The sequence below is a fragment of the Lynx canadensis genome, chromosome F2 (genome assembly GCF_007474595.2).
Source record: "Lynx canadensis isolate LIC74 chromosome F2, mLynCan4.pri.v2, whole genome shotgun sequence".
In the NCBI taxonomy this organism is placed as follows: domain Eukaryota; kingdom Metazoa; phylum Chordata; class Mammalia; order Carnivora; family Felidae; genus Lynx; species Lynx canadensis.
In genome coordinates, this window is record NC_044320.2 from 47742995 (window position 1) to 47761881 (window position 18887).

At 35.4% G+C, this 18887-nt stretch overlaps 1 protein-coding gene across 1 annotated transcript in view; it reads left to right on the forward strand.

The window, feature by feature from the left end:
- MMP16 (matrix metallopeptidase 16) overlaps window positions 1–14138 on the forward strand; it is a 285679-nt gene extending 271541 nt beyond the window's left edge. The window contains exons 9-10 of the mRNA XM_030304358.1: window positions 6455–6570; window positions 13489–14138. Of these exons, the coding sequence (XP_030160218.1) occupies window positions 6455–6570; window positions 13489–13823 (451 nt within the window). The 3' untranslated portion in view covers window positions 13824–14138. The remainder of the gene's footprint in view (window positions 1–6454; window positions 6571–13488) is intronic.
- Window positions 14139–18887: the final 4749 nt, after the last annotated feature.

Below are 18887 nucleotides of genomic sequence, written 5' to 3' on the forward strand. Positions count from 1 at the left end.
ATAGTACTCCGGGCACAGCCCTCATTCATTTATTCAAAAAAATATTTTGAGCACATACGATGTGACTGACATGTGTTTTCAAGAAAGGACCACAAGGCTTCTGCTTCCGTGGCACTTAGCTTCTATTAAAGGAGGCAATAGTAAGCAGGAAACAAGTAAATGAGCCTAATCTTTTAACACTGAGAAATGCTACAAAGAAATAAAGCAAAGTGATAATGTGATAGAGACTCATGGGTGGGAAGCAGTGTTTGGAAAATTGGTGTAGAAGTCAGAGCCCTTGCTGATGAAGGAGACACAAGAGCGGGGCCTTGGATGGGTGAAGTTTCAGCCACAGGAAGCTGTTTGGAACAATAGGTTGTAGGCAGATGACATAGTAGTGCAAAAGCAATAATACTGGAATATTTAAACCCGGTAAAACATTGTGGCTACAACATAGCCAGTTAAGTGGTAAAGGTAATCGGTAAGTCAAATAGGTAAGCATGGGCCAGATTATATGGAGCCCTATAGACCATGACAAATGTGTTGGATTTGATTCTAGTACAGTGAAAAAGTATGGAAGGTATTTTCAGCAGGAAAGCAAGATGATCTGATGTGTATTCACAGACATCACTGTGGCTTCTGAGTAAAGAATGGGCTTCAAGAGTGGAAGCAGAGGGTCACCGGGAGGCTGTTGGAGTAGTACAGGAGGATACGATGGTAGTGGTGGAGATGGAGGAGAAGGAATGGGTACATGATATATTTTGAGTGTAATCAGAACAGTCTTTCTTATGGCTTGGATTTTAGGGGTGAGAAAAAAGCAAATTAAAGATAACTTCTAGGTTTTTCACCTCAAAAATGGAAACGGTGGTGCCCTTTCTGGAGATAGAGCAGACTGGGGAAGGAATATTGGGGAAAGGGGATTAAAAGATTGAAAAAATGTGCATATTTAGTTTGAGATGTCTGTTTCACACACCAACTAGAGGAATTAAGTGGGTACCGGGATAACTTGAGTTTGCCTCAGTGGAAAGGTCAGTCTGAGGTACACACTGGAGAATGATTGACATAAATTGTATTGATAGCAGGGGCCTACATCAAATCTCCTAAGTGTACAGATAGCTAAAGATGAATAGTTGAAATGATGGCTCTTTAAATAGATCTGTAAAGTCAGATTAAAATTTCCAGTATTTCACTATTTCACATACAGCCTGGAACTCACTTCCTCAGATTCCTACTTGCCCTTTTCTTAATACACTATAATTTGATACTTGGATACATTTTGATCCTCATAGCATTTAACTCTAAAAGGCTATGTTTCTAACTCATCTGTCAGCATCTTCTCACAGATACATTCCCTATGGCCATACTTCATTCTAAGCTTAACTTTTAACAAGTTTAAGATATGTTCAAAGAAAGACAAAATTTAGATCCACTTTTGTTTTTACTATTATCACCCTTAATAGTCAAACAGAAAAACATTTATTTCCTTCAGCTTAACTTGTGTGTTTATGAAGTAATTACTCAATATATGTGTTTTTAAGATCATTCAACACAGTGTAAATTGGTATCTCCAATTCTGTTGCATCACTAAGAATGTTTCTGAAGAGTGGGACTTTGTATAATTATTTGGGTATGAAAAAAGAAGGGGTGCTGTATTTTGTGTAACTTAACAGAAGGGAGTAGTCTTGACTCTGGAGTACAGATGAGACAAAGTAAGATGAAGAAATGGCTGGGTCACGTGAAATTACCCTTGGAGCCATTTTTTGTTCAGTTTGAATTTGGTATGTATACCATTCCAGAATTTTCTATACCATTTTTTCTTAGCAGAGAAATTTAACAAAATGCTATATACCATTACATGGACAACTTTTGTCTCTTATGGATGTGACCCATGCTTAAGTCAAATAAAATGAATAAATCTCATTTCTAATCATAATTTATTTTGAAGCATTGATTTGCAGTGCTTTTCTCAAAGAATCAGCAATCTAAAGTCATAATTCTACATTAGAGATAACTGATACATCGGAAGGAAAAAAAACTATAAATTTCATTTATAATAGGTTTTATCATTTGCTGACCCTCCTACACAAAATTCCATTTTTTTCCATTATAATATCTAAACTGTAAACCCCCAAATAGTTTATTTACCCAGGTTTCATCTGAATATGTTAATATGCTTCTCATGGAACCCGTAAACTTATTTTTCAGGGAGAAAAACATCAGTGGGATGAGCTTTTTGTTCATTTTGAAATATGTTCAAATATGTTGGAAATTAAAATGCTAACTTGTATTTGTGAATAAGCTTCAGCACCTCTTATAAGACAGCTCTGAATATAGTTAGATGATTCTAATCACATTCAAGTTTACTGGATATCTATCAAAACTGCCACATAGCAGATAACTGAGGGTCCAAGCCTACTGAGTGTTTCAAAAATTGTGAAATGATCCCAAATTATAATTTTGCGTTATCTGTCAGTGACGAAAGGGAGGAAGGTTTTACTCTGATAAATTCATACCAGAATTATGTTCTTACAAGAGAGTGTAATAGAATTCACATTCCATTAATATTTTCTTGAAATTGTGATCTCTATGAATCTTATGTGCTTGGCATATAATATAGGTGCTCAAAAAAGTGTTGGTGGGCAAATGACTGAACAGAAGGAGGGAAGAAGGAAAATTATACTTAAGTATGTTAAGAGGTTGAGAGAGAGTACTGAGAGTAAGAATGCTATGCCCAAGGGAAACAATAACACTAACATGCTAAACTATGAAGCTGAGAGTATTAGAGTTTCAAGTCTGCAACTTTTCAAAAGAGTGAATGTGACTAAATCATTATCTTTTAACTGAGTTGAGTGACTATACATACTAAATCTATGGTTAGGACATCATCATAGAAAGCATTGTAATATGCAATATAAAAGATTGTTGAGGGACTTAAATGAAATAAAATAAAATAATGTATGTGTATAAATTTATTTATAGCTACAAAAGCCTATATAAATTACTGGTATTGTTATAAGAACATCGCTACAACTACTTCTCAGAGAACAAACCTGGCTTCTAAGAATGTAGTTAATCTTTCTTAAATCACATACAGGGTGTGATCCCATTGTCCCCAGGATTTGTAATTGTTCAAAACTTCTGACATAGCAATATTGAAAAGCTTACTTGAAGTTGTAGTTTATATCCAAAAATAACATTTATTATAAGTAAGTCATTATTTAATCTATCATGGAGGGAAAAACCCTACCAAGTAAACTTTGATACAGTATCTACTGTAAAGTACATTCTGATTTTAGAGATGTAAAATGCAAAAAAAAAAGTTTTTCTTAGAATCTGTGAAAATGAGGCATTAAACGTTTTTTCTCTGAGAGGTTTTCTTTTCTTTTCTTTTCTTTTTTTAATGTTTATTTATTTTGAGAGAGAAAGAGTATGCTTATGAGCGGGGCAGGGGAGAGAGAGAGAAGGAGACAGAGAATTCCAAACGGCCTCTGCCCTGCCAGTATAGAGCCTGACATGGGGCTCGATCTCACAAACCCTGTGATCATGATGTGACCCAAAATCAAGAGTCGGACTCTTAACTGACTGAACCACCCAGGTGCCCCTGAGAGGCTTTCTTTATGGTCAAGTGCAGGAACCGGTTGACATGTATGTCTATTGTAAACACCACTGAAATATTTACTGAAGAGATGATATCTTGAAATTTAACCAGAGTAACCATTCTATATTCATCATAGAATGTTCTGTGAGAAAGAAATATTCAGAAATATTTTTTTTAATTTTTTTTTTCAACGTTTATTTATTTTTGGGACAGAGAGAGACAGAGCATGAACGGGGGAGGGGCAGAGAGAGAGGGAGACACAGAATCAGAGACAGGCTCCAGGCTCTGAGCCATCAGCCCAGAGCCTGACGCGGGGCTCGAACTCACGGACCGCGAGATCGTGACCTGGCTGAAGTCGGACGCTTAACCGACTGCGCCACCCAGGCGCCCCCAGAAATATTTTTAAAGCAGATGTTCCCATGAACTAAATGTGAAAACAAATATACTTCAAAATTGGTAGAACATTACACTAATGATTCTGCCTTCTTGTCTTCAGAAAACAGGCCCAGTCACCACTATATTAGCTCAGTCTTCTCCATGAAGCTTTTCCTGATCTTTCCATCAGAACTGTTCTCATCTTCTTTTGATGAGAATCTGTGACAAATACCTGTAACAGGGTATTTCCCTCTTTGGATAAAATCTGCCTTGTGGCTTACTTATTGGAATACTTCATGAAACAATCTTTTTCTCTTTTCCATGTAAACATTGAGGATGGAGGAATTGCTAATATTCCAGATGTTACTTGAATGGATGTTTCTAGGAACTATAGCAAAACCTTATGTACAAAACCCCAGAACTCAATAGATAAAGAATCTTCCATAGACCTAGAATAGGAAAATATCCAAAAAAGACCAGGAAATGCTTATTTTTTTCTGATTTCAGCCAAACTACCTGAGATAATGAATTAAGTATGTCACTTCCCAAGCCTGTGTTGGTAAAACACTAGCTTTAGAAGATGAAAAGAGATGTTGAGTGGGAAAACAAGGCAAAAGGTTGTCAAATAAATTTAAATTTGGAAAACCGTATTTGGTGGACACAGAGGAAAGAGGAAGGAATTTTAAAATCAGACCAATTGCTTATAAATCTATCCCTTATTGTCCTCTTAGAAGTCTCCTCTCTTAAAAGGGGACAATGATGACTGTCTGATGGGTTTGTTGTGATTAAACGAGATGATGCACAGAGCATATGCCTGCCCTAAAGTGTCAGGAATACTGGGAACTGCCAATGGCTTCACCCCAGCTTTGTCATTCCTTTTGAATATTCAACGCATAAACTTCTTTGACTCTTAGAACATATAAACAATCATTACTGATCCCCAGGAGGGCAGGTTACAGTTTGTTTTTTGGATGTCTAGCAGTTCTGCGAAAGTGGCTGAAGGGCCACCATGTGAAGGCATGGGGATCTAGAGTTCTGACTCTTGGCGAGCTTTCCTTTTATCTGTTTTCCTATCTATACACTGAGGACTCCAGTCAAGACCTGCCCTAAAGTCCACACTCATATACTCTTCAACAACTCCACTTTGATGTCTAGCAGGTACCTGAATTTAACATGTCTAAAACCAAAATCGTGATTCTTCAAACCAGCCCAACTTACCTTCCCCCACTTCCCTATCTTACTGAATGGCAACATTATTCTTCCACATGTTCGGGCCCCAGATTCTTGAGTTGCACTCAACTTCCTTCTCTCACATCTTGCATTCAACTCATTAGTAAGCTCTTTGGGATTTCCCTTCAAAATATATCCCAATCCCTTGAATTACCATCAACTCTACAGTTTACATTCCAGTCCAAGGACTGTTGCAGTGACATCCTAATTGGGATTCCTGCTTCTATTTTACCTCCTTAAGTCTATTTAACTCATAGCACCCAGCATGTTCCTTTAAAAAATAAGCCAGATCTTGAAGCTCCTCTGCTCAAAATCTGTGTTGGCCTCACATATCCCTTAGAGAAAATCCAGAGGCTTTGCTGTAGCATAAAGGTCTATCTAATCTTAGATTCTGTTCCCACTCTGACCTTTTCTTCCACTTACCAGCTCAATTCTAGTCACCCTAGCCTTCTTGTGGATGCCTAAGTGCTCCAAGTTTGTGCCTGCCACAGTAACTTTCAATAACTACTTCCTCTACCTGGAACTTCTTCTCCCAAAAGCTGTATGTGTTGCACCTCACTTCTTTCTGCTTTCTGCTCAAATGTCTGACACAGGAAGGACCTTTCTGTTCACTAAAATGGCTTTCCCATATGCCTAGCTAACTTTATCTGCTTGTTTTCTAAATCTTACCACCTCCTACCATAGTATGTATTTATTAATAAATTGTTTTATTGCCTGTACATATCCTAAAATTTAAAAAAGATGAGAGCTGGGCATGGCTGCTTTGTTCAAGGTTATATCTCTATAGTGTCTACAATATGCCAGGAACATAAAAGGTACTCAGTAAGTATTTGTTAAGTGAACAAATGAATGAAAAATGAATCAAGATTCTGCTTAAGATGATTCCAAAGAAATAAAAATAAAAGTGTTCTGCTGCCTAAGAAAGATTTTTCAAAAATCATGAAAACCTCTTATTCATCCTTAGGTTGATGATACCCTTTTGAATTGAAAATATATTAGGAAGTACAATATTCTTAGCTAGAATTTTTAAATTAATTTTAGCAGACAGAATAAATATACAATAATAATACCCATTTTTAATATGTGCAAGACAGAAAACAGAATGAATGTTCTTTGTATCCAATGTCTTTCTAATGTTTTTAATCAGTTTTGTAAATCATTAACAGCATACAGCAAGGATTTAATGAATGTTAGCTATTACTGTGTATACATAATTTCCTTCTCTATGCATGTGTTTTGTTTTTTGTTGTTTTTGTTTATTATCCTTTTTAGATATTGGAGATATAGTGAAGAAATGAAGACCATGGATCCTGGCTATCCCAAACCAATCACCGTCTGGAAAGGTATCCCTGAATCTCCTCAGGGAGCCTTTGTGCACAAAGAAAATGGTATGCAGCATATGCATTATATATTTCATGAGTTTACTAAATATTTTAATAATGCATTCTAATTTTTCATTATGAGAGATTAAATCATTAGAAAATACCATACTAGGGCCCTAATATATTTATGTGAACTTTCCTTCGTAAATTTATGCTTAATATTATGCTTCAGATGTTTGTTTGTTTGTTTTTTTTTACCTCAGCTTATTTTAGTTTATAAGAAAAAAATGAAGGTAATGTTTTAAAATGAAGGGTGTGGATACCTTCGAAGTAACCTCGCCTATTTTTCTATTAAAATTACTAGAAAGTTAAGAGCAGACATATATAGGACAGGAGCTCGTCACAAGGAAGGTATGTTAAAAGTGTGGCCTGAGACACAAAGACATCCAGCAATTGTGCATGCTGAAGATGTTAATTTTTAATACACACTTTTGGCTTAGAGTGTCAGCAAACAGGGAAGATCCCAACTCAATACAGTCAGGCTAAGTGGCTGAATGATTGCTCAATAACAAGAAGCAGATCAGAGACCTGCCCGTGTTCCTTGCTCTCCATCTCAAGATTTGAGTTTCAGCCAGGTCCAAAGTAGAAAGTTAGCCAAGCGACGGAAAATCCATACACTCCTATCTGTTGGTATATGTAAAATCTGAACATTTCTCTCCTCATTCAGAGATTAGTAAATAGGAATAAACCATAATAATAATTAAATATTCCAGAACAATACACAGAATTCCAAAACAAAGGAAAGAGAAATAATTCTGAAATACATAGAAAAAGCACACCATAAGAAAACGATATACCATTTGGGTCCTCAATAGCATGAAAGTCTGTAACATATACGCAACAAGAACAAAATAAATATCACTTGCAGGAACAAAATTAAATGTGTCGGATGAGGAAAGAACAAAAAAGTTTACTGAAGAAATAGAAGGAAAATGAAAATCAACACCACCACTGAAAACTATAATTAATCATCAGCATATTACCAGAGTTGAAGACAACTATACACTGAGTGTAACCCTGAAGGAACTGAGACCTGGAATGAATAAAACCAATCAGAAAAGTCTAAGTACACAAACTATATTATGACCCTTGTCATATGAAGTGATATACTACATGCTCTATGAGAGTACCCCCCAAGTAATATAGTGTAGGCGGAGACAAAGTCAGAAAGAACCTAGAAGCTCTGATCATATAACTTGTTGAGAATTATAGGGTTTTTTTGTATATTCTATTGGTTCATAGAATTAAAAGACCAAGTTAAAATAAAGCCAGTATGTGATAAAAGCAAAAATGCACAGGAAAGGGCAGATAGAAATGAAAACATATCTTTCAAAAGGTTATCAATAAAAAAATGAGGGAAGTAACAGTGCAGCCACATTGGAGGCTTGTAAAACCAGATCAAAATAAGTTCAAAACCTCAAACTATACAGATGAATTTGAAAAGGACAAAGGAATGAAAGAAATAAGTGAAAAATGATCACATGGAGGCCGAAAATTGAAATTACCCCTACGAATTATAGGTGTCACTGAGGAAGAAGCTAGAGGAGAGGAGATTTCTTGAGGTTAAATTAAAGGGCTTTTATTAAAGCCCAGATAAAACCAACTCTAGGTAATGTTTACAGAAGTCTTACCACTGCTCTAGACTGTCTTCAGTAAAGATTATTACATAGTATACAAAAATATTGCAAAGAAAATTCAACCGAGATCTCACTGGTTATTACCTCTAGAAAGTTTGATAATAGTTTCTCGTTCCTTATCTTTGTTTTATTAACTTTCTAAACTGAGTCTACCTTTTATAATAAAAATAACTTTTAAAATAAGTAGTAAATTGTTTCACAAGATTGAAAAAGTACACATAATCTTTTTTTTTAAGTTTATTTATTTTGAGACAGAAAGAGAGTGCAAGTGTGGGAAGGGCAGGGGGGGAGGGGAGAGAGAATCCCAAGCAGGCTCCGCACTATCACTGCAGAGCCCAACATGGGGCTCAAACTTATGAACCATGAGATCATGACCTGAGTTGAAGTCAAACGCTTAACTGACTGAGCCACCCAGGCACCCCTGAAAAAGTACACATTGTCTGAATTCCTTACCACATTAACTTTTCATTTTCCCTGCTTCTATTTACAAGGCCTCTAATATCTGAGATCTGATCAGATTCTCTGGGGATAAATCATAATTATATTAAAAAAATCTTCTTGATGCCCCCTGTCCCATGGTTTTTCATATTCTTTTCCATCTGAATATTTAATCATATTCATTCTGTATAAATCAGTGAAATTGTGCTGAAGAGTATATTCTGAACTGAATTAACTCTTTCATAAATAGTTTCTAAACAAGTATGAAGCAACACATCAAAATTGTTTAAGTTAGAATACATAATTATATTCTTTTGGTTATATTAATACAATTAACAAAATACTATCAGTTTCCACCCCTGCCAGAATTCCTACTCAATTTTATGTGTCCTACAAAACAGGACTGAGACTACCAAGATCATATTCCTATGAGCATTTTTCCCACTCTCTACCCACCTCAAAGGTCAATTTCAGAAGGGGGAAAAAAACAAGTTTTCTTCTATTCAGAATTTCGAGGCTTCTCTTTACATAGTAAAAAAATAATTTTGTAAAATACTGACAAAGAACATGTTGGGAAAAATCAACGCTTACAAATGACTAAAACCTACAGATGAAACTGCAATATATCTATGTTTTCTGGACCCCTCCTGTCCAGTCCCCTCTTTGATTTGACTTCAACATTGAGTCACTCTTCATCTTTCAGGCTCTCCTCCTTGAATATCCTTTTTTGCTTACCCTATCCCTTGCACTCAAAATCTCATAATAATCAGCTTATATGCTCATTATCCGCTCTGATGTAAACTCTTTGAAGACAGTCACATAGTAAACATTCAATAAATATTAGTTGTATAAATTAATTTTATGTCTCCCATTACTCTAAAAATTCACTGCCTGGAGGAGATATCTCATTTATCTGAAACACTTGTTCTGTACAATAGCAATACCAAACGATCTGGAAGGCCTTGGTCTGTCAACAGCAAAGTCTCCTCTTTTCATTATCTACAGATGTCATGCTTGTAGCTTCTTACCTTAAATTCATAGTTTACACAATTTCTTCCCTTGGATTTGTGTATGAAAGATGAAAAGTTCAAATTATTAAGTAAACAAATTTGTATTTGTAGTTTGACTCAAAGTAATTCCCCATAAGTCTATGCGCATGGTATTTGATAGTCATAAAGTTAAAGATGATAGAACACTGAATGTTTTCTCTGGTTTATCCTTCTGTCAATGTAGGAATTTGTTCCTTGGAATCGTCTCCTAGTGGTAATCTTTAAAAAAAAAAGTCTACAGATTCAGCAATTCAGCTATAGGTTTTTGAAGAGTGCGTTTTATATTATATGCCTCCCTATATACCTACTGGTATTAATTTTGCCATTTTTATCAATGAAATATGAACACTTGGTGCTATTTATTGAATGCCTATCATGTATCAGTTGTGCTACATAAATTCATTATCTAATTTAATTGTCCAACATAAATAACTTTTTATGTAATTATTATTTATTAATGAGGAAACTGGCATCAGCTAGTTTAAGTAGCTTATTCATGATCATAAGAAAGGTAAGATTATATATTTGAGGTTTGAAACTAGAACATTCTAGCCCCACTGAATGTGCTATAATATACTATCTCCAAAGAGGAAAATTTAACACCATTCTCTACATTATATCATTAAGGTAACTGATTATCTGTCAAGTCTGGCTTAATTTTTCATCATGTCACGCTAGACAAATTCAGGCTTTCTCAGAATGTAGCTTCCTGAGCCATCATCCTCCTGGTTTTCGCCTGTAACCATCTAAACAATTTTCTCATTGTCCTGTCTACTTTTAGTTTCTGAAAACACAGCAATATAAATGAGATTTGAGTCATAAAGAATATAGTGGAATGATTTCTTCTTAGCATTTATTTTTTGACCATGTTTTAAGCAAGAACAAGTTTTTAACACATACTAAAATTTTAGTGAAGAATCACTGAATTGCCTCTCCCTCAAATTGTTTCTATGTTAATTGCCATCAAGGCATACCACCTAGATATTCTATATTTTCTCCTTAGAAAGTGCACTTATAAGGTAAATACAAGATTCTACTTTTAAACTGTTGCATTTCATTTTGCTGATTGAAGCCCTACTTTAGCCTGATTCTTGATTCTGTTGATCTGCTATAGTCCCTACTCCCCATTCTCACCCTGGGTTAAAATATACAAGTGAAATTCAAACACATATTTCCACAAGATTCAGTTTATTCATTCACATTTATTAAACACTAATTAACTTCTTACTAATAAATATATCAGAGTGGAAAACAGAGAACACATAGGCACTGTCATCCAGGAACATCTACTGAGTTAGAACAAGGCAATTATGGTGGACAATGTCTCATTACATTTTAGGATTAAGCAATAGAAAAGTCACCAGTAAAATCCAGTCAAATATGAGAGAAGAAAAAGCTGTCACATGATACATTACAGCCCCACTGAATTCTTTCTCAGAATTTCTCAAAAAATGGTAATTTGGGTAAGAATTCATCTCAGGTTGCTATTCTTATTAGCATAACATCTACGACAGTGTAACATCAAAGCTACTCTCAAAAAGGAAGAAAAATGAGTACATCAACATTTCTTCAACCAGGTGCTATTTCGTAAGTGGGGAAACAAAACCAGACCTACATTATTGAGTGAGATGAATATTGTGGGATCAAGGTTTGACAGATTTCTATTACCATGATTTCAGGCCATTTCTTTTCAAGTATTTTTATTATTTAAATTCTGTGGACTAGATATGTTACCTCATAACAAATATATTCAGTAAACTACAATCCTACTCCTTTATGTGGAGTGTGCTACTATAAAATTTGGCCTGTATAAATGTAAAAATGGAAACTTCTGAACTTTTGCATCGTACCCAGTAGGTTCACAGTAATTAGCTTTGACTAAAAATTAAAGATGAGGACACTTCCAGCTGTTGGTTTCCAGTTTATAAATATAAGAAGTAAATTCACCTGTTTTGAAGGTCTGTTTAATTCTAAATCAATGCCATTATTCAACAGTGATTGTCTAATGTACTATTATCTGGCAGGTCTTCAACGTTTCTTCATCCAAGCTTGTTGAGTAATTACATTGGATTTCATTAGTGTGATCAAATACCAGCTCCCTGCTGAAATATTTGAATCTACATACACCTGCTTTCACTTGGCAAGTTACTCTGATTGCAAAACTGCCCTTCGAAACTAAAAGCACCAGCAGATTTTTATGGCATTGAACAGAATGATTTCCAAAATGAAGTGACCTGAAGTGCTGGTCTCTCCGAGATGAAATTTTTGGAAAGGTGTCAGAGTTTTTTGTTGCATGGGTGTTACCTCTCACACCTGTGATGTTTAATCAAGAAGCATTTGTTAAAAGAGATCTCTAAAGGACACAGTTTTAGGAAAACCATTAAGTATTCAGGCTCCAGAACTAGATCAAGATTTAAATTCTGCTTTCACCAGGACTTGGACATATTATTTCATCTCTGAGCCTCGGTATCTTTGCCTGAAGGTATAGGTGCATAATTCCACCTGACAGAATGGTTATGAGTATTAAAATATGTCATTTACTGAGTTTTAAACACAGTACTTCTTACATAATAAGTGCTCAATAATACAGGTTAAAGAAAACCATCATAAATGATTATTAGGCCTACTATTCAAAACAGCTCCCAAAATAAAGTTTTTAATTATAGCATTAAAACATTTCTTCTTGGCTTCTTGAATTTTATCTCAAAGTAAGAATTAAGTCCAATGAGTGTGAGTATAGTCACAAAGAAACTTGACATGAAGAAGCTCTGAATGAAAAGAACTTTTTTTTCCCCAATAAAAACAACAAAAATTGAGAGAACAGCCCTAAACACACACACACACACACACACACACACACACACACACACACACACACCAGCTTTCAAAGTCTATTATCTGCATCCATAATGTTTTGGAACAGAAAACATATGTACTGCTAGTTACATGAGCTTTCCACAGACCACCTCCTCCCCCATGAAATATGTTAGTTGGAAATATTAAAGATAGAATTGTAGATTGATAGATACTCTACTTTATTAATCCTTCACTACATAAGTAAATAAGAATGTTAAACAAAAAGGACAAAAGGAGAAGGAAGAAAATGGGCATGATGTAGAACCAGAAATAAGGTTAGTGCAGAAATACTCTAAATACTTATTTACTTGCTGAGATTCCCAACAGGCAAAGGAAAACATCCCTGTAGTGTTATGACTTAAGAATCGTGATGATTTCTCATCCAAATGACAAAAGCAAACCTATTGTTTAGGTACAACTGCTCCTGATACTAAGATGACTAGAAATTTCCCCTGAGGTGTTTCATGGAGAGGCCTCCTCATCATGCATGTATTGTACAATGTCCTGTCGACAGCGGTCAGCGGGCAAACAGTTCTTCAGTTTATAAGGCTGTTTCAGCATCTTTTAACATAGGTTGAAATTATCACCCTGATGTGTAATTCTGAAACAGCAACCTTATAAGTGAAAAATAAGGTCAAGTTCTCTTTCCAGACTAGGAGTAGATGTGTACAGCATGATCTTTCAACATTCTGCTGTAGATACTTTGGCTCTTGGCTAAGCTTTCCATGGGCATTAGGGGGCACAATTCCTACAGCATATCGGCCAGATTCATTTCAACAGGTGGCTGAGCTGAAGATGTGTTCTTCCTACAAAAACTGAGGGGCCTTCACATACATCATTTACAAAGTAGCCTAATTAAAATGTAAATCTAACTGAACTAAAATTTCTATCCATATACACTTTCAAAACAAGTGGTACCCATCTGTGTGTGTTTCCCCCTCTAGGCTTTACGTATTTCTACAAAGGGAAGGAGTACTGGAAATTCAACAACCAGATACTCAAAGTAGAACCTGGATATCCCAGATCCATCCTCAAGGATTTTATGGGCTGTGATGGACCAACAGACAGAGATAAAGAAGGACACAGCCCACCAGACGATGTAGACATTGTCATCAAACTGGACAACACAGCCAGCACTGTGAAAGCCATAGCTATTGTCATTCCCTGCATCTTGGCCTTATGTCTCCTTGTATTGGTTTACACTGTGTTCCAGTTCAAGAGGAAAGGAACACCCCGCCACATACTGTACTGTAAACGCTCTATGCAAGAGTGGGTGTGATGTAGGGTTTTTTTTCTTTCTTTCTTTTCCAGGAGTTTGTGGTAACTTGAGATTCAAGACAAGAGCTGTTATGCTGTTTCCTAGCTAGGAGCAGGCTTGTGGCAGCCTGATTCAGGGCTGACCTTTCAAACCCAGAGGGTTGCTGGTCCTGCACATGAGTGGAAATACACTCATGGGGAAGCTTCCATGATGCACAGTATCTGCCGTTCTTCAGTCCTTTGTCTTTCTTTGTCATTCAGTTCTAGGCCTTTCCTCTGCACGCTCAATGCCCAGTAAATTTTCAGGATTAACTAAAGAAGAGGAAAAAAAGAAGAAAAGATTCTTCTTAAAGGTTTCTAATATTATTTTCCTTCTGAAGTCTGAGCCCATATCTGGGGGAAAAAAAAAAGCAAAATGGAAAACCCATGAATTTTGCTTTAAAGCAAAGAAAAAAAAAAGTTAAACAAAAAACCCACAATTGAACTTTCAGGAAAGTGTGAAGACCCAAAACAGCTTTGTCTCCAAAGAAGATAGCTCTCTGACTGCTATGGATAGTCTCCTACACTTCATTTTTGTCAGGTGGGAGATCTGGAATATACATGCAGGACTTTAGACTGTTGGGACAGCCATTTTCCAACAAACAAGGGGCCAAAATATCTGCAATATAGTAACAGCCTTAATAATAATACATCCATTTTTCGTTTTATACAGCTGTTCTCAGCTATGTCCTCAATGTTTCATCACATTTATACTCATAGCTATATTCAAACAGGACCTTTGGATTGTTTTTGAAGTGTTTCTAATCCCCTTCCTGCCACCTGACCCCTGCATCATTGTGATAATCTCCCCAAGTTGTATTAGGCCATTGCCCCAGGCCTTCCATGGGTCTGTCAGAAATATTCATTATAAGCAGAGCAAGAAGCAGTATGTCTCCAAAGTGGTTTAAAGTGACAGTTATTTTACAAGGATATGTGACACTAGTAATACATTGGTGTAACCCTTTGAGAACTATCAGATCAGCTTTCAGAGTCTTAGGCTTGTCAGTCTTGCTGTCTGGTAACTTACAGAACTGGGCAATGGTGAACACAGGCACAGGTTCAAGAAGTTCAAGTTTTTAAAAAAGATATCCTATAACCCCATGTAATTTTTAAGAGATTTGCGGTACTACATAAATGCATTTATAGCAAACAGAAATGATGTTACTTGCCAAAAAATTTTGTGGCAAATAAAAAGATATTTTATTAAGAAAATATGAGTGAAATTTTATTCGAAGAAGTGATTATGATAGCCTAAGTCTTTTTTTTTATTTTTCTTAGACATATTGAATTTCTGTTTTAAGGTCCATTGCATGAAAATTCAATTTGCCTTGGTACATGCAGTTAGCATTGCCATTTTACAAATGATTTAAAATGATGACTCTGAGATTGCATGAATATCTCTAGTACATTACCTATTGCATGTCAACCATAGTTCTCAAAGGGTTAGTGTGGCTTCTGGCATTTAGCCATCCATTTGATCACTGACAGAGCCAAGAGACCACCAAAGCATTTCATTGTTGAGTGTAATTTGTCCTAACAGCAGTATTGTCATTTTCATGTGACCTGCAGAGCAGGTTTGTATCAATATTTTTTTCCTAGAGAAAAGTCAGCAACTGACAGACCTCTTTATTGATTTTTAGGAGCTGCTTCTTGCAGTGAAAGGCTTTACAGCCACTGGGCTGTGAACTTATTAGAGATGGTCAGAACGAACGCACCCCATGAGTCAGACATTGGCTTTGTGTGAAAGCCAGCTTTTGAGGGGATTAGCTTTTGAAACAATGAACAGCTTGCCTTGAACTTGATTATTGATCTGTTGACTGTCATTAACAACAACTTAAACATTGTCTTCTGTGAAAATTTTCCTTGAAGAGTCCTGTCTATGTCTTTGCCCTTTGACCTTTAACTTGCAAACTGGCACAAACTGAAGGAAATCTGGTATTGCTTCTCCTTTGGAGTGTTAATTGTACTCTAAAACCCTAGTAAGCATGAGCTGTTTCCTTAGAGTAGAGAGAGAGAGAGAGAGAGAGAGAGAGAGAGAGAGAAAGAGTGTCGACGGTGGTTCTGCAGATGGACACTTTGCAATTTACATGCACACTCGAAAAATGCCCTGTAGGTAGAAGTGACTTTTAATTTTCCTTTAATATAATTTCAAGTCTAAATTCATCATTTTAAGTACAAATATAAAACTATAGGGGATAAACAACAACAACAGAAAACTCTCAAAATACTTGAATGGCCAGTGTGGCTTTTATATAAAGCAAGAATTTTATACTAGTGAAAATTTATTACTCATTTGCTAATAATACATATTTCCAGATGATTTTTAATGAGTGTAGGTACACACATTCTTATTTGGAAATGGATAGTTTGGCTGCCTTGAATTTCTATTTATACTCAACATAGCATGAAAATTAGAATGTCTTTCGGTTAAACAACATGTTTATGATTTGGTTTGGGAAAATATTTTATAATCCCGGGTGGCATGTTACAGAGCCTTGCAGGTTATTTCTTACAACCTGAACACGTATAACGTAAGGCTAAGAAAAAAGAACAGTTAAAAAAGAGGAATGGGTTTACAGTAAAACAGTATGTAATGCAAACTGTATTTTGACAGGATATCAGAGATTATGTACATGAGGGCCAAGAAAGCATGGGGAGAGGACCAAAATCAGGCCTGTAGCTTCACTTCAGTGCTTCCATTCCAGATGATGCTGATATTATAAAGAGTTAGTCACTTATATTGAGCATAGAGGACTATCTACATAAGCTTATTGATATAGTGTTTGCTTATGAGAGGGTTTAATCCTTTTAGGACCTTGATGTCAAGAAAAAAGATGACTGGAAATTGTATTTTGCTAAACGTAGAAATGAGGACTAAGTCATTTGGGGACGTGAGTAAGTCATTGAGGAATTCCATCAACCTGCATTGAACATTGATTTTTTTTTTCTAAAATGAGAAAGAAACTGAAGAAACAATCTTTTGCCTCTTTACTCATTTGTCACAGTATCCTGATCCATCAGAAGACTATAAGTATATAAGGGCTAGAAAATAACCATAGCATTAAGAAAGGAAGGACTCTGACATTATCTAGGAATGTCATGGCTAAGTGCTGGGTCATATTTACTTCAATGTGAGATGAGATTTGTGTGATAAGAAAAAAAAAACATATACAGCTTCTCTCTTTACTAGAACAGTTAGAATTTCAGGTGTGAGACTACAAGAGATGAGAAAATATTAAGCTCAATATAACCACAAACCTCACGATTCTATTTGTTTATCGTACACAGGGCACTTTGTGGGAATGGTTGCTGACTCTTCTTCCATTTGGGGTTTGGAAAAAAATCTCGATCTTCTTGGAATAGTGAAAGGGAGAGCAACCAATTGGTCTAGCACATAAGAACAGTGATTCAAAAACATCGTGGAATAAATTTCCATGGGTCAACAACATAATGTACCAGTTCAGTATCAATAGAAACATGCAATCTATGAAATATTTTTCATCAGACCATCACTAATAGCATGGAAAGTTCTAACTTCGGGTTTCTCAAATTGCAATCAAAACGCATTCATGATCACAAAACAAAATTCTCCTTCTGTTTGATTATTTCTCAATACTTTAATATAGACACAAATGTAAACAAGGTAATGTTCCTTACGTAAATGAACTATATAGTTTATAATTTTAGCCAAATATTATTGTTCTGTATATTATTAACTGGACTGAAATGAAGTATTAAAATAGTCAATCAGACTGTATTCCCTGTAAAGCAGTAAATCCACATCAGACCGTAGAGGAGGTTGTGAATTTAACTATCAACCCCTTTTAGAACAAAGTGTCTACTGACATGGCAATCAGAACAGGTGAATACAGAGACTCTTTACAACTGCAGAGATACCATAGATAAATTAGAGAACATTATATGATACTAGCAAAGACAACTTCTGTTATAAATCAGAGGGCAAGGCTTTTCTGAATCAGATGTAATAAATTACTAAGTAATAATTTACAGAAAATAATTACTAAGTAATAAAGGATAGAGGCTGATTTACTGAAATAAGCAAGTGTTACTTTTACTAGTCAGATTGCTTGTGATCTTTTTCTATTGACACAATTGGTTTCATATACGGTATACTTACTTTTATTCCCTTTCTGTGGGTGATTAAAAACTCAGTGCGGTGGATGAGAACATTGCCGAACTTCACCGGTAGTTCCAATATGTGGATGATGTGTATATACTGGATCCTAGGTATAGTAATATAATATTTCCAAGTTCTGCATATTATGCTGATATCTCTAGTATGATACAAATACATGCCCACACTTTGTGAATCTTACAGTAGAATAACAAATGTGTCCATATTGACTAAATTCAATGTGCTGATGAGAAATGGATGTTATAATCAAGTAGACTGAGTTAACACAAGAGTCATGAAAAGATCTTTTTTTTTTTTTTTAAGTTTTGGAATTATTTCCAGAAACTAATAAAGGCGGTGATTTACAGATAGTATTGAGTCTGTGAGATTGTAACATATACTGAAACAACCTCGTGGATGGTGGTGAAATCTTTTTCAGTAAAACATAGCAAAGAGTTCATTTAATTTTTGATGCTCTCAGGAGCACATTCCAAAATATCACAGATGTCAAACGGAACATGCCGTCTGAAGCAAAAATGTTAAATTCAGATAAGCTATTTATAAATAGCTGTGAATACAATCTCAGCCAATATATGATATCGCAGAAGGTTTCAAGTCGATAATAGAGGGTCTAATCATTTCATTACATTTCATGCACCTTCATGATACTGACTTATTGTGACCACAGGTTATAACTGGCAGAGGATATGTATCTATGTTTTAGGTTACCTGTTGCCTAAGAGGAAATCATAGCTACATCAGAAAAGTTTTATAAGTTATATTTTAAAAATTAGTACTTTATATAATAAAGAAAACTACAACCAGACATAGCACCACACCATAAATATTAAAATTAAATATTATATATATTAAATATAATGAAAATGGAGGAAAAGGAAAAATGAGTGTTTT